Source organism: Portunus trituberculatus, chromosome 19 (assembly GCF_017591435.1).
Source record: "Portunus trituberculatus isolate SZX2019 chromosome 19, ASM1759143v1, whole genome shotgun sequence".
Taxonomy (NCBI): domain Eukaryota; kingdom Metazoa; phylum Arthropoda; class Malacostraca; order Decapoda; family Portunidae; genus Portunus; species Portunus trituberculatus.
In genome coordinates, this window is record NC_059273.1 from 5,084,602 (window position 1) to 5,101,262 (window position 16,661).

Sequence of the window (16,661 nt, forward strand, 5' to 3'; positions counted from 1 at the left end):
TTCTTATCAAGTTTCTTAGTCTCTTCCTTCTTCTTTTCAGCTTCTTTCTTCTCCTCTTCTTTCTTATCAAGCTTCTTAGTCTCTTCTTCCTTCTTTTCAGCTTCTTTCTTCTCTTGTTCCTTCTTATCAAGCTTCTTGGCCTCTTTTTCCTTCTTTTTACCTTCTTCTTTCTTCTCTTCTTCCTTCTTATCAATCTTTGTTGCCTTCTCTTCCTTCTTTTCAGCTTCTTTCTTTTCTTCATCCTTCTTAAGTTCAGGAGATTTAGCTTTCTCTTCCTTCTTTTTAGCTTCTTCCTTCTCTTCTTCCTTCTTATCAAGCTTCTTAACCTTTTCTTCTTTCTTATCAAGCTTCTTGTCCTTCTCTTCAGCTTCCCTCTTCTCTTCATCCTTCTTAGGTTCAGGGGACTTTGCTTTCTTATCAAGCTTCTTTGCATCATCCTGCTTCTTCCCAACTTCTTTCATCTCTTCTTCCTCCTTAAGTTTAATAGTGTCCTCTTCTTTCTTTTTGGTTTCTTTCTTTTCTTCTTCCTTCTTGGGTTCAGGTGACTTTGCCTTCTTATCAAGCTTTTTAGCTTTCTTTTCAGCTTCTTCCTTCTCATCTAGCTTTTTAGCTTCATCTTCTTTCTTATCTGGCTTTTTAGCTTCCTCTTCCTTCTTCTCTTCTCCCTTTTTAGATTCAGGAGACTTTGCTTTCTTATCAAGCTTTTTGGCATCCTCCTGCTTCATCTCTAATTCTTTCTTCTCTTCCTCCTTCTTATCAAGCTTTTTAGCTTCTTCTGTCTTCTTAGTTTCTTTCTTTTCTTCATTCTTCTTAGGTTCAGGAGACTTAGCTTTCTTATCAAGCTTTTTACTGTCTTCTTGCTTTTCTTCTTTTTTCTCTCCTTCCTTTGTATCAAGCTTTTTAACTTTTTCTTTTTCTTCAATTTCTTTTATGTCTTTATCTTTTTCATCAAGTTTGTTAGTCTCTTGTACCTTTTTCTCTTCTGCCTTCTTTGTTTCATGAGTTATTGATTTTTCATCTATTTTTTTAGATTCAGTTTTCTTCATTTCAGTGACTTCCTTCTCTTCTTTCTTTTCAAGCTTTTTGGCTTCCTTAATCTTCTTTTCCTCCTCCTTATCCTTTGGAATTTGTTCTTCCTCCTTTTTAGCTTCTTTCTTCTTAGGCTCAGGAGACTTTGCTTTGGCATCATTCTTTTCTTCTTCATTCTTTTCTCTGGACTCTCCAAGTTTTGCAACTGATTCTCCTTTCAAGTTGAGGATTTCTTCCTTCTTTTCCTCTTTTGCAGTTTTTGTTTCACAAACCTCTGCCTTATTCTCAACTTTCAGAGTCTCAAGTTTAGCTAGGAGTTCCTCTTTCTTGGCCTTAATTTGTTCTGGAGTTAGACCAGCAGTAGCTGCAACAGCCTCTTCTGCTTGAGCTTCTTCCTCTTCCAGCTTGGCCTTCTTTGCAGTAGCTGAATCTACTTCAGATACCTTTACTGCTTGAGCCTCATCTTTAGATACCATTTCTTCAGCACCAACTAATTGGGCACTAGAAGCTTTCTTAGCTTTTTTATCAGCATCTTTCTTCTCAGATTTCTCTTGCTTTCCCATTTCAGATATTACAGGAGGTTTTCCAATGGTAGCAGACTCTGCTGCACCTTCCACTATGCCAGCAACAGCCTTCTCAGGATGAGCTGCAGGTCGCTGTGACACAATTGCAGCTTCAGACTGCAGGTCAGGCTCTTGTACAATAATGTATTCAGCAACTGATCCACCTTTCTCTTCTGCAACTGTCAGCATTGATGACACATCCTCCTTACTGAAAGCACGAAGATTGGCATCATCAACATCAGCTTCCTGAACCATTATTGCCTCCCTGGCCGTCTCGGTAAGAACTTGAGCTCTGTCACTCATTGCTCGCATGTACTCACCAATGTCCTTAAATTCCCCAGACATTGCCATTTGTTCATAGCTCTGAACAGCCTCATGAAGGATTTGTTGAGGATAAGCTTGTGCCTCCTGTATACTCTGCTGTGACAGTTCCCCGACCTGGGAAGGTCCTTCCCTAATGGCAACGATCAGAGCTTCTCGGTAACTTGGATCAATCTGCAGAGCAACTTGCTGCTCAGGTGTCAGTGCTTCAAAGGCCTCTGCATACTTTGCATCAGATAAAGTAACATCTTCCAATAATTCACTAGCAACCTTATAATCTTCTTGCTCAAGAGACTTGGCTTTTTCCACATCAGCTTTGCTTTTAGTAGCTATCTTAGCTTTTTCTTCTTTAAGATCTGAACTGGTTTGCTCTGGTGATTTGGCCTTCTTTTTCTTACTATCCTCATCTTTCTTCTTACCTTTGGCTGCTTTCAAGTCTAAGGACAATTCGGCAGTAGCTTCATCTTCACTTTCCTTCTTAGACTTCTTCAAGGACACTGTAGCTTCCTCCTCTACTGAAGGCTCTCCAGCTTTCTTCTTGAGAGCCACAGTGGCATCCATCTGAATTGAAGATTCCTCGTACATTTCTGTCTTGAGCTTCAGGCTTGGCTCAGTTTCAGGACTTGCTTCTTCTTCCTTGTTACTGTCTACAGCATCTCCTGTATCCTTCTGTACTTCTGTATCTTCACCAATTTCTCCTGCTTCTGCAGTCTCTGCTTTCTTCCCAACTGCTGACACAATAGCAGATTTTACTTCAGAAACCTTAGAAGCTATAGCAGACTTTACTCCAGAAACAAGGCTCTTTTTCCTTTTCCCCTTCTTTTCAGGAGACTCTTCCTCCTTTGACAAGCTCTCTGTTGTATCTTCAGCTTCACTTCTTCCTGCCTTAGATTCAGCTGTTTCCTCTTCCTTCTTTGCTGATTTCTTTATCTGAGATTTTTTCTTCTCTTTGGTTTCTTGTGCTTCTTCAGCAGGTTTCTTTTCTTGCTCTACAATTGTCTTACTCTTCTTACCAACAGTGTCTCTTTCATCTTTGTCTTTCTTTAATTCCTCAGTTTCCAGGGATTCTGAAGTGAGTGATTCAGTGCTTGGGGTTTTGCAGAGCTCTCCCTCCTTCTTAGCTTTCAGAGTCTCAAGTTTAGCTAGAAGTTCCTCTTTCTTGGCCTTAATTTGTTCTGGAGTTAGACCAGCAGTAGCTGCAACAGCCTCATCAACTTGAGATTCCTCCTCTTCCAGCTTGGCCTTCTTTGCAGTAGCTGAATCTACTTCAGATACCTTTACTGCTTGAGCCTCATCTTTAGATACCTTTTCTTCAACACCAACTAATTGGGCACTAGAAGCTTTCTTAGCTTTTTTATCAGCATCTTTCTTCTCAGATTTCTCTTGCTTTCCCATTTCAGATATTACAGGAGGTTTTCCAATGGTAGCAGACTCTGCTGCACCTTCCACTATGCCAGCAACAGCCTTCTCAGGATGAGCTGCAGGTCGCTGTGACACAATTGCAGCTTCAGACTGCAGGTCAGGCTCTTGTACAATAATGTATTCAGCAACTGATCCACCTTTCTCTTCTGCAACTGTCAGCATTGATGACACATCCTCCTTACTGAAAGCACGAAGATTGGCATCATCAACATCAGCTTCCTGAACCATTATTGCCTTCCTGGCCGTCTCGGTAAGAACTTTAGCTCTGTCACTCATTGCTCGCATGTACTCACCAATGTCCTTAAATTCCCCAGACATTGCCATTTGTTCATAGCTCTGAACAGCCTCATGAAGGATTTGTTGAGGATAAGCTTGTGCCTCCTGTATACTCTGCTGTGACAGTTCCCCGACCTGGGAAGATCCTTCCCTGATGGCAACGATCAGAGCTTCTCGGTAACTTGGATCTATCTGCAGAGCCACTTGCTGCTCAGGTGTCAGTGCTTCAAAGGCCTCTGCATATTCAAAGCCATATTGTTCAGCAAGTTGCAAAGGCTCCAAGGAATCACTGAAATCTGCTACAGTTTCTTGAGCTTGTGAATACTGAGAAATATCTTGGACAGCAGAGAGCACCTGCTGCTGCTGCTGTTCTGCTATACCAGTCACTAAAATTTGACCTGCCTGTGCCTTTTGAGTTTTAGCTTGTTCCAGTTTGAGAGTCTCTGGAACATCACCACAAATAACTTCAGCAGTCTCCATCACAAGGGCCTGTTTCATCTCTGCCTGGACACCTTCCTTTACCTTGGCATGCTGAGCAGCTTTTCCAGCTTCTTCTTTAAGATCTGAACTGGTTTGCTCTGGTGATTTGGCCTTCTTTTTCTTACTATCCTCATCTTTCTTCTTACCTTTGGCTGCTTTCAAGTCTAAGGACAATTCGGCAGTAGCTTCATCTTCACCTTCCTTCTTAGCCTTCTTCAAAGACACTGTAGCTTCCTCCTCTACTGAAGGCTCTCCAGCTTTCTTCTTGAGAGCCACAGTAGCATCCATCTGAATTGAAGATTCCTCGTACATTTCTGTCTTGAGCTTCAGGCTTGGCTCAGTTTCAGGACTTGCTTCTTCTTCCTTGTTACTGTCTACAGCATCTCCTGTATCCTTCTGTACTTCTGTATCTTCACCAATTTCTCCTGCTTCTGCAGTCTCTGCTTTCTTTCCAACTATGGACACAATAGCAGATTTTACTTCAGAAACCTTAGAAGCTATAGCAGACTTTACTCCAGAAACAAGGCTCTTTTTCCTTTTCCCCTTCTTTTCAGGAGACTCTTCCTCCTTTGACAAGCTCTCTGTTGTATCTTCAGCCTCACCTCTTCCTGCCTTAGATTCAGCTGTTTCCTCTTCCTTCTTTGCTGATTTCTTTATCTTCAAAGATTTTTTCTTTTTCTCTTTAGTTTCCGGTACTTCTTCAGTAGTCTTCTTTTCATGTACATCTGCCTCTTTTTCTTTTTGCATTGAACTAGTCTTATTCTTCTTACCAACAGTGTCTTTTTCATCTGTGTCTTTCTTTAATTCCTCAGTTTCCAGGGAATCTGAAGTGAGTGATTCAGTGCTTGGGGTTTTGCAGAGCTCTGCCTCCTTCTTAGCCTTCAGAGTCTCAAGTTTAGCTAGAAGTTCCTCTTTCTTGGCCTTAATTTGTTCTGGAGTTAGACCAGCAGTAGCTGCAACAGCCTCATCAACTTGAGATTCCTCCTCTTCCAGCTTGGCCTTCTTTGCAGTAGCTGAATCTACTTCTGACACCTTTACTGTTTGAGCCCCATCTTTAGCTTTATTTTCTTCAGCACTAATTAATTCAGCAGCAGATCTTTTCTTATCCTTCCTCTCAGCATCCTTTTTAATGGCTTTTTCAGGTTTTTCCATTGCAGGAGGTTCTCCAATGGTAGCAGATTCTGCTGCACCTTCCACTACACCAGCAACAGCTTTCTCAGAACGAGCTGCAGTTTGCTGAGACACAATTGAAGTTTGATGACTAGCATCTTCAATATGAGCTTCATGAACCATTATTGCCTCCCTGGCTGTCTCAGTAAGAACTTGAGCCCTGTCACTCATTACTCGCATGTATTCACTAATGTCCTTAAATTCACATAACATTGCCATTTGCTCATAGCCCTGTACGGCCTCATGCAGAATTTGTTGAGGATGAGCCTGTGCCTCCTGTATACTCTGCTGTGATATTTCACCAGCCTGAGACTGAACTTCCCTAATGGCAACTATAAGAGCTTTCTGATAATTTGGGTCAATCTGCAGAGCCACCTGCTGCTCAGGTGTCAGTGCTTCAAAGGCCTCAGCATATTCCAAGCCATATTGTTCTGCAAGCTGCAAAGGTTCCAAGGAATCACTGAAATCAGCTGCAGTTTCCTGAGCCTGTGAGAGTTGAGACATGTCCTGGACAGTAGAGAGCACGTGCTGCTGCTGCTGTTGTGCTACACCAACCATTGAAACTTGGCTTGCCTGTGCCTTTTGAGCTTTAGCTTGTTCTAATCTAAAGCTAGGAGCATCACTAACAGTTTCAGCAGTCTCCATCATGAGTGCTTCTTTCTGGGAAGTATCCTTTACCTTGGCATGCTGACTGGAAGTAGCCTTGGTTTCAAAGGAAGCAGCATCTTCCATGATCTCAACACTGGCAACCTCATAGCCCTCTTGTCCAGAAATTACTTGCTTTGCCTGCTGCTTCTGTATTTGATGGATTGAGGGAGCCTTCCCTTCACCTTCACACACTTCTGGAATCTGAACAATTGCTGCTTCCCCTGTTTCATGGACTTTCTGCACAGAGGCTTTTTTTGCTTTCTTTGAAGGTCTCTCTTCTGACTCCATGGATTTGGCTTGCTCTACTGCCTCTTGACAGCCAATTTCCAAGGCTTCCTGCATCACTTGGCTTGCCTGCTGCTCACTGATCTTGCTGATGCTTGTCATTTCTGAAAGTGTTCCTCCTTCAGATAAGGCCTGCTGTTCCTGCATTATAGCAGCTTCGTGTGGTTCTATGGAACGCTTTGCCTGTTTCTTTTCAGTTTTCATGGGTTGCAGGCCAGTCAACACAGCTTGTTCTTCTGTTTCTGCAACATTCAGTTCAGGCAGCACATGACCTTCAGCCTTGGTGGCATGCTGCTTTTCACTGGTGAGTGTTTTTTCAGCACTCATCACCTGTGCCTCCTCAACCATGGCTGCTTTGCCTTTCATGAGGACATGCTTCTCCACACCATGTTCTTGTAGCATGGACAGACCTTGTTCACTAAGGACACGAAGGTCATGCTGAAGCACATCTTGCCTGTTGACTTGAGCCACAGCCTTGCCCTCTGGATCCACAGTGTGTGCTGAGAGGGTCTCCTCCTCCCAGGACTCCATGTCAGAGAGGTCTGCAATATCAGAACGCAGTGCCTCCCTCTCCTCCACAACAATGGCCTCCAAAGGTGAAAGCTCCTCCACATCTGCCTCAGTGCGAGCATCATCATAAGCCAGGTCTGTCAAACTCATATATTCCTCAAAGGCATCATTCTCCACATCAATCACCATGGCCTCCATCAGAACAGGACCCTTGCAGGAGGTTTCCCGGGTAAAGCGGAGAGGTGGAAGCTCAGCCTGAATGTTTTCGTGAGCTGCAATAGTGATAGATGAGAATACAGTAATTTTCTCTTACATATAAATTATTGCAATAAAACTACAAACACTACAAACTTTCAAATATAGTTTATTCTATAATGTAATTATATCAATGAATATTCTCTTCTCATCTACAGACTACATATACTTACAAAACATATGATCAACAATCTTCTTCAAGTCACTTCCCTGAATAGGTGTAATATTTGTGTAGAAAAGATATGCACATTTGAAACAAACTCTTTCATGCAGACACTGAAGGATTTCCATACCTGAGATATGATCAGAAATTTCCTCAGCATATAATTCAGCAATTTGCTTGGCCTCTGCCTCAGAAATATCTGGAGTATCATAGAGTGAGAGGGAGATTTCCTTGCCATCAATACTGACAGACACATCAGCTTTCTCATCATCCAGTGCAGACGCCTCAGACATTGCTGACTCGTACATGGAGATCTGAGAGGAGTGCTCCTCATTGATGGTGGACAGGGATGGGTTTCTGGCAATGCCCCTCAGATCACCCAGTGGTGCCGGATCAGCCTTCATCTTCTCCTTCTCCAAGAATTTATCTGTGGCACCAAATATCATAAGTCACTAAACACTAAACTCTTTACCTTGCAGATTGATATACAGAGAACTTGACAATAAAGTGTTGCATATACTACATTCCATCATCTTAAATTTCAGTTTAAATAAAAAGGACCTCAACTACACTCATATGGTCCTACTTCCATATCTTTATTTGTCCAAATTTCTTTTAACCTCTTCATCATGAGGATGCATATTTTGCATCCTCAGAGCACTCATGACAAATCCAAGGACACATACTGTGTCATGGCTGCGTCCTGCCAAGATGGCATGTTTTTTTTCCTGGATACCATATGAGACCTTTCAGAATGTAGGTTGTATATGGTATATATAATGGCTTATTTGATTTTCATCATTATTATAAAGGTGTATGATTCATTTATACGAGGATAAGTACACCCTTGTGGAAATAATTTTATTTTACCTATTTATTTTTTTTATGGAATAAATGTATTAGTTTACCATAAAAATTACCATTTTCTCTTATTTGTCATCTTCAGGAAGTGGCCAAGAATAGACAAACTATAATTTCTTTTCCCTAAAATTTGCATGGGTTTATTTCATAATGTACATAGTACCTATCATGAAAAATCATTTACTATCAGCATTATTTCAATAGAGAGAGAGAGAGAGAGAGAGAGAGAGAGAGAGAGAGAGAGAGAGAGAGAGAGAGAGAGAGAGAGAGAGAGAGAGAGAGAGAGGGGTTTCTGAGTTGGGTATCTCCCCACCCCTAACCCAGCCCAGTTATGACACTGGGAACCATTTTCTATTGCCCAGAGTGAAGATCAAGGTTTAATGATATGTTAACTATACCTCTTCACCATATGATCAGCCTACATCACACAAGCGGCCATCTTACCCTCAAATCCTAAGAGCGAGGCAGAGGAGGAAGCGGAGCCCATGACATTGGTGGCCTCACAGGTATACGTTCCCAGGCAGCAGGTGCCGTCCTCCCCACTGATGATGCGGTGGATGTCTCCCGGTTGGAGCTCCACCCCATCCTTGTACCACTTGAGGTTTGGCTGAGGGACTCCAATAACCTAGCAGAGTCACCAAAAGTCAGTGTGAAGAGACTGCTTATGTATTATCGTAATGAAGAAACTAAGATGCAATGGTAAGTAAAATCTGAAAGTACATGAACAAGCTGGTTTTGTGTACAACAGAGAATTCACAGAAAACTTTCAAGAGCTATTTTCTTTCTTATTCTTTTGAAAGGAACATATTTGGTATCAAAAAGTATGCCAAAGTATACCAAAGATGCTATGAAAAAAGAAAAAGTGAAAAATTATGAAACATACATGAAGAAACAATTACCTTGCATTCCAAATTGACAGTTCCTTCCTGAGAGAGAACAGCACGAAGAGGCTCCAGGAAGACAGGCTTCTTGTAGTGGCGAGGAATTACCAACTTCAAGGAGGTGGCAGTAACACTGTGTCCATAGTCATTGCTGGCCACACACTTCCACTCACCCTGAATGATTCAAACACACAAATGAGTGAAGCAATTCATATAAAATGCCAAACAACAATAATGCAGAATTATTTCTTTTTAATGGTCAAGGGAAACAAAATCATATATATATATATATATATATATATATATATATATATATATATATATATATATATATATATATATATATATATATATATAAAGATTAACTGAGGAGCCAGTCTGAAAGATGTGCGTTGAAACTTCTCTCACAAAAGAATTCAAGTCTAGGAAGAAGAAAATACAGAAGCAGATAGGAAATTCTAAAGTCTGCAAGAAATAATAAGAGACAGGTAATAATACACATTACTAGATCAGTACACTGGTTTTATCCATCCCTTTATAATAAGGTTATTCCCACAAGACTATCCCTCTCCACCATGGATTGACAGAGCTAAGACAGTGAATCACATGTGTGTTAGTGTGTGGTGCTCTGTCTGGGCTATATAAACAGATAAAGTAAAAGCTAAGTACTTCTATATTGTATTTCTATTATGTTCAAAAGACTCTAGTTGAAACTATACAGATTTTCAAGGATATTTTCATGGTTCTATTGACAGATTAACAAGGTTTATAAATTATTAAGATGCAGAACAGTCTTGAAAATGTGGCTTATCAATTCTGTGACATTTGAACATGGACATGGTTAAAGTGCAGTGTTCTTGAATGCAGGCCAGAAACAGCAGCCAACACACACCTGGTCAGTCATCTCTAGGTGGTCAATGTCCAGGTGGAAGATGCCAGCCTCCTGCTGCGTCATGCGATACTTGGATGATGCGACAATGATCTCATCCTCATGGTACCAGGTCACAGAGGGGGATGGTGTCACTGTCACTGTGGAAAATTCAATGATGGTGATGATATAATGAAAATTTTAAAAAATTTACTGCTTTGTATTCCAAACACACACTTGTGCATGTAAAAGAATGGGGCATACCTTGCACGGTGAGTCTGAAGGGATCGCCAATCTTCACATCACGACTCCTCAGTCCCTGGATGAACCTGTGATTAAAGATTTCATTAGAAAACATCAAGAGAAGGGTTCACTTAATTTTCATAAGCTTGATGTCATTCCAAAACTAAAAATGTTTGAAATAATAAAAATTGAATAGTACAACCACAATTTTACTCTAAATATACATCAAGTAAAACATCAAACACAATATCATTTGGATATATATATATTCTATCCATGCAAGGTATTCAAGATGCTGGATATTTACCTTGGAGGAATATTGGTGGCTAGCAACTGCTCTTTCTCTTCCTCATTCAAGTGAGCCTTGATATCTTCAAGAGTGAGTTCTGCCATGGACTGAGCCTCACCCATGCAGTTCTTGGCAATGCATGAGTATTTGCCTGGAAAACAATACAGAGTCCTTAGTTTATTACAATACAAATGATAAAATTTTACATATACAACAATATTTTCAGATATGTCTCTTTCTCTCTCACAAACACATTAACTCATGATTTCTAATTAACCATCCACTAGAGATGTCAGCTTTGTAAATTAGGCAACCAATTCAATAAAATATGGAAGAAATAAAAGCTCTTCAACAGATGTAGTTTTCAATGAAAATATAAAAATGTAAACAGCAAAAAGATTGCAGTATATTCTTCCTCAGCACACCTTCAGTAACTCACCAAGGGAGTTTGTTCCAGAGAGTTGGTACACATCACCTGGCTTGAGTTCCTGGCCATCCTTGAACCACTGCAGAGTGGGTGTTGGGTAACCCACCACCTTGCATTCAAATGACACTAACCCCTCCTCAGTTAAGAGAGCCTTCAAGTTGTCCAGGAAGCGAGGAGTGCGGTAGTTTCGAGGAACTGAAAGGAAAGGCAGACATATCATTAAGGCAAGGTAATGAATCAAACCATAATGAATTATAAAAATAGACAAATGATTCTTACAATTCCAATGATCCCACCTATCAAACAAGAGAATATCAATCTAAAAATATAATAATGCATTTTAATTTCCTTAGCAGAAGCAACAAAGCAAACCATAATTATGTTAATGATGAAAGTAAACAAACAACTTTCCCAACAAATGATTTCAATCCAATCCTACTTGTGATTCAGTTTGATTTCCATAAGTTAAGAGCATCAAAAGAGTAACAAACCAGAGAGGGTGAGGTTGGCAACTGAGGTAGTGTATCCACCCTCATTCTTCACCACAGCCTTCCAGTCTCCATCATCACCGAGCTCCGTGGATGAAATCTCCAGCAGGTTTCTCCCCCCGCCCTCATCGCTCAGGCGGTAGCGGTCACTTTTCTCAACCTTTTGGCCATTGTGGTACCATGATACCGACTGCACCTCAGGCGGTGTCTCCACTGTGATAATGGATAAAGAGTGTACATATATGCATACTAAAAAAAAAACACACACACACACACACACACACACATAAAAAAGATATGATGAAAAATATCATCACAAGCATGATATGCTTGAGGGTCCGGGTTCAAGTCCGGGGAAGCAGCAAGACAAATGGGCAAGCCTCTTAATGTGTAGCCCCTGTTCACCTAGCAGTAAATAGGTACTGGGTGTGACTCGAGGGGTTGTGGCCTCGCTGTCCCAGTGTGTGGAGTGTGTTGTGGTCTCAGTCCTACCCGAAGATTGGTCTATGAGCTCTGAGCTTGCTCCGTAATGGGGAAGGTCGGCTGGGTGACCAGCAGACAACCATGGTGGTGAATTACACACACACACACACACTACACTACAAGAATGGTTCCAAAATTTGAAGGGATGACATATGAGGAGAGACTAAAGACTATAGATCTACAAACCCTGGAACAGAGAAGGGAGAGAGGGGATCTGATACAAGTTTATAAATTGATCAACGGAATGGACCAAGTAGATAATGAGAAACTGATCCTGAGAGAAGAATATGACATTTGAAGAACAAGATCGCATAGTAAAAAGATGAGAAAGGGAATATGTCTGAGAGATGTTAAAAAATATAGGTTCCCACAAAGATGTGTTAAGACGTGGAACAGTTTGAGTGAAGAAGTGGTGTCACCAATGAGTGTGCATAGTTTTAAAGAAAAATTGGATAAGTGTAGATATGGAGATGGGGCCACACGAGCATAAAGCCCAGGCCCTGTAAAACAATAACTAGGTAAATACAACTAGGTAAATACACACACACACACACAAAAGAGTTAATGAAGGAACTGGATGAAGAGAAGGCAATGGGACTGGATGAAGTCTCAGGCAGAATACTGAAAGAATGTAGGGAAGAACTAGCAAGTCCTATATACAACATCATAAAATGCTCAATAGAAAATGGAACAGTACCAAAAGAATGGAAAAGAGCTGAGGTAGTTCCCATATATAAGAGCGGAAGGAAGGAAGAACCTTTAAATTACAGACCAGTATCACTAACTAGTGTAATATGCAAGATGTGTGAAAGAATAATAAAGAAACAATGGATCGAGTTCCTTGAAGACAACAAATTAATAACAAATAGCCAATTTGGTTTTAGAAAAAGACGGTCTTGTGTAACTAATTTATTGAGTTTCTATTCTAGAATAGTTGATAGAGTACAAGAGAGAGAGGGATGGGTTGACTGTATTTATTTGGATTTAAAAAAGGCGTTTGACAAAGTGCCACATGCAAGATTACTATGGAAGTTAGAGGAGAAGGGTGGCTTAAAAGGAAGCACATTGAGATGGATAGAAAATTATTTGAGGGGGAGAGAAATAAGGACGGTAGTTAAAGATATGAAGTCCAAGTGGAGAGCAGTAGAAAGCGGAGTGCCACAGGGGTCAGTATTGGCACCAATACTTTTCCTCATTTATATTAACGACATGCCAGAAGGAGTGAACAGCTACATAAATCTGTTTGCAGATGATACGAAACTGTGCAGAGTTATAAAGCAAAAGAGGATTGTGAAATACTGCAAGAAGACCTAAATAAGATCTGGGAATGGAGTAAAAGTGGGAAATGGAATTCAATGTGAACAAAAGCCATGTCATGGAAATGGGAAAGAGTGAAAGACGACCTGTGGGAATCTATAAGATGGGAGATGGAGTAGAACTGGAGAAAGTAAAAAGGAAAAGGACTTAGGAGTGACGATGGAAGAAAACAATCAACCAGTAAGCCATATTGATAGAATTTTAGAGAAACATATAATTTGCTAAGGAATATTGGAGTAGCATTTCACTACATGGACAAAGAAATGATGAAGAAATTGATAAGTACTATAATAAGACCCAGATTGGAATATGCAGGAGTAGTGTGGACCCCTCATAAAAGAAACACATAAGGAAATTGGAGAGACTACAAAAATGGCTACAAGAATGGTTCCAGAATTTGAAGGGATGACATATGAGGAGAGATTTAAAGGCTATGGATCTACCAACCTTGGAACAAAGAAGGAGAGAGGGGATCTCATACAAGTTTATAAATTGATCAACGGAATGGACCAAGTGGATAATGAGAAACTGATCCTGAGAGAAGAATATGACATCCGAAGCACAAGATCGCATAATAAAAAGCTGAGAAAAGGAAGATGTCTGAGAGATATTAAAAAATATAGTTTCCCGCAGTGATGTATTGAGACGTGGATCAGTCTAAATGAAGAAGATAGTCATGATAAAGCACTCCACACCTTGCTTCTGTGTTGAGTTAATCCTACCATAGCACACCATACCTTTAACAATGAACCGGGTCTTGTCTCCAATTTTCACCTTGCGGTCCACCAGTCGATCCAGCAACACTGGTGGGGGACCAATGGGTGTTGGGGACCTCTGCTCCTTCCTATGAAAGAAATCAGCACTTAGAGCATTGTAATACAGAAGCAAAATGGAAAGTAGTACTACAAAATAAGTAATATGTAGAAGTTATGGTGTTTTCTCCTATATTCTTTACTTGCCTGGCAGGCGGCAGGAGTGACATGTCCCTGGAAACCACCTTCACCCTGGAGGAGGACACAGCACGGCCCATGCAGTTGGATGCCTCGCAGGTGTAGGTACCGAGGGAGGTGGGGTCATTGGCATTGGCAGTAAGGGCAAACACATCTCCTGAAAGTATCACAGAGCAATGTGAGCAGGTCGGCTAGAGAACACAGATATCAAGACTGCATAATAAGAAACTCAACATTAATTATAACGAAAAAACAAAACATTCTGAAGAGTAGAATAGAAATTGCAACTTATCATTGCCTGGATACCATCTTTTCTCTTCCATTGCTCTCTACTCTTAAACACAAGCAATTCATAAAAATGCTCCTTACTCTACTGTATACTGTATCTAATTTCCTTCCTTCCTCACCAGCTTTGATCTCGGCACCATCCTTGAACCACTTGAGGACAGGTGTGGGAATGCCAACCACTTTACACTCAAGGCTGACAGTGCCTTCATCCGTTAGCAGGGCTTCCAGTGCCTCAAGGAAGACAGGTGCCCGATAACCCTTAGGCACTGAAAGGAGACAGAGGACAGAGATGTAAATGACCAGGATTACAGACATTAGCACTTGTTTAGGTTGAGAGTTATTGCTGTGGCATCATCATCATACCTATGACCTTGAAGGAGGAGGAGCTTGAGGCTTGACCTGAAGAGTTCTCTGCCACACACTTCCAAGTTCCTTCATCTGATACACTCAGCGGGGAGATGTCCAGACAGAAGAAGTTCCCTTCATGAAGGACTCGGTATTGAGGTTCTTGGGACACCTCAGCATTATTGTGGTACCAAAACACCTGTAATACAGTTGCCGTGACATTTCTCCCAAACAAATAGTTTCATAAGACACCTAAAAACTCATACTTCAGTTTTAACATTCTAAAACCATACGAGTCATTCTCGAATCAACATTTTGTCACTAGTAACAACTGAAAACAAGTCATAAATGGAGACTGACATATCCATTACTAAATCAATTACCATTTCATAATTGCTAATGTCTTGCAAGTTTCACTACAATAACAAGCAAACTTGAAACCTGTCACACTGGCTCACCTTCACATCATCCCGGGCTTGTCGCAGCTCCACTAGGAACCTGACACGTGTCCCAACCTTGGCTGACTGATCACTAAGAGTTCTCACAAAGACTGGTGCCTCTACTCTGCTTGTGGGTGCTCGGCTCTCCACCTTCAATGATACTTTTGCTCGAGCCTGTGGAAGACAGCACACTGCTCCACTGGTCTGCAACTCATTTATGGAGATTTTATCTTAAGATGATAGCATGTCCCTATGCAATCATAATTTTCTTTCATGACCAATCTAAAAACAACACTATTTTATAAATCCATAAGCTGGAGAAAATGCCACACACCAATGTCCATAATATTGAAGCCACCATAGAACTTTTAAAATCTAATCACATAAACACAAGAACATGCAAAAAACTACATGCACTTATTACACATACACACCCTTCACTTAAGATTAAAAAAAATGGCAACTCCAACACTAGCCTCGGAGTCCCTTTCTAGGGAGGGAACCATAAATGTCCCCAGCTTAAATTGCTCTCTCGGTATCAACCATTAATGTCTTGACAACTCCTCCAACTTTTTCTTCATTAACTTTAGATCTAATTTTCAATCTGTAGAACACCATTTCTCCTCTACTAAACTTATCTTCTTTTCCTCACTGAAACACAGGTGTCTGAGGCAGCTGACAGTACCTCCTTCTCTGTTCCCTCCTACTTTCTCTATCCTAATTTTTGTTCCAATGTTGGATATTGCGTTTATGTGCACAATGACTTTAATTGCTCTTGTGCCCATGCACTTGAATCTTCAGTTCCCATCATCAGACTTCAACTCAAGTCACTCTCTAACTAAATTTGTCTGTGCTGTCTATCTCTCCCCTAAATCCTCTAACTAAAAGAAATTCTTTGACTATCTAACCTCTAAAGTGGAGCACATTCTATTACTTTATCCCTTCGTGGAGATCTCCATCCTTTGAGATTTCAATGTTCATCACCAGCTTTGGCTTTTCCCCTTCCTTCACTGACCATCCTGGTGAAATAAAGTTCAACTTTGCCTCTGGCATTTTGCCACTGCCAGTTGGAGGGACTTGAGGATTTACTATGCTAAATTTCCCTGGAATGATTACTGTTTCCGTATCAGGGACTGATCTCTGTGTGCTGAGTGCATAATAGAGGTGATAGTGTTGGGCATGGATGCATACATCCCTCACTCTTTTTCTCAATATAAACATTCCAAACCTTGGTTTAAACACAGCTTGTTCTCACATCATACATGATATGGAGGTTGCCCACAAAAGGTATTTGGACCTTCCATTGCCTTAAGGGAAGGCGCCAGACATGACTTTACAAAAGTGAAGCCGATGCAGCATTGGTCTGCTGCTGCCCCTACCCTTTCTTGTACACCCAAAAATCAGCTGCCCATTGAAATATATAGGAACGCCCGAGTTATGCTCCTTATTTTCCGTCTTATGTCCATGTTTCGAGGCCGCCTACCATATGTGTGACCTTAGAAGACTAAATAGTCGTGGCATATCGTGCCACGAAGATTCAGGTGGTAAATTATACACAGAAATTAGATAATAGTGTTTCTTCAGCTTTGGTAGACTTTGATGACTGATGAGAGGAATGAAGCTGTCTTTGGGGCAAATATATGGCTGGACCATGTCCTG

At 40.9% G+C, this 16,661-nt stretch overlaps 1 protein-coding gene across 1 annotated transcript in view; it reads right to left on the bottom strand.

Annotated features, from left to right (window-relative positions):
• The window catches only part of LOC123506007 (titin homolog), a 337,132-nt gene that overhangs the window by 263,300 nt on the left and 57,171 nt on the right, over window positions 1–16,661 (bottom strand). Inside the window, exons 20-33 of the mRNA XM_045257816.1 lie at window positions 15,021–15,176; window positions 14,581–14,761; window positions 14,337–14,483; window positions 13,939–14,086; window positions 13,717–13,823; window positions 11,183–11,392; window positions 10,704–10,886; window positions 10,283–10,415; window positions 9,997–10,061; window positions 9,757–9,893; window positions 8,883–9,038; window positions 8,428–8,608; window positions 7,253–7,549; window positions 267–6,976 (exon numbers count right to left, since the gene is read on the bottom strand). Of these exons, the coding sequence (XP_045113751.1) occupies window positions 267–6,976; window positions 7,253–7,549; window positions 8,428–8,608; window positions 8,883–9,038; window positions 9,757–9,893; window positions 9,997–10,061; window positions 10,283–10,415; window positions 10,704–10,886; window positions 11,183–11,392; window positions 13,717–13,823; window positions 13,939–14,086; window positions 14,337–14,483; window positions 14,581–14,761; window positions 15,021–15,176 (8,811 nt within the window). The remainder of the gene's footprint in view (window positions 1–266; window positions 6,977–7,252; window positions 7,550–8,427; window positions 8,609–8,882; window positions 9,039–9,756; window positions 9,894–9,996; window positions 10,062–10,282; window positions 10,416–10,703; window positions 10,887–11,182; window positions 11,393–13,716; window positions 13,824–13,938; window positions 14,087–14,336; window positions 14,484–14,580; window positions 14,762–15,020; window positions 15,177–16,661) is intronic.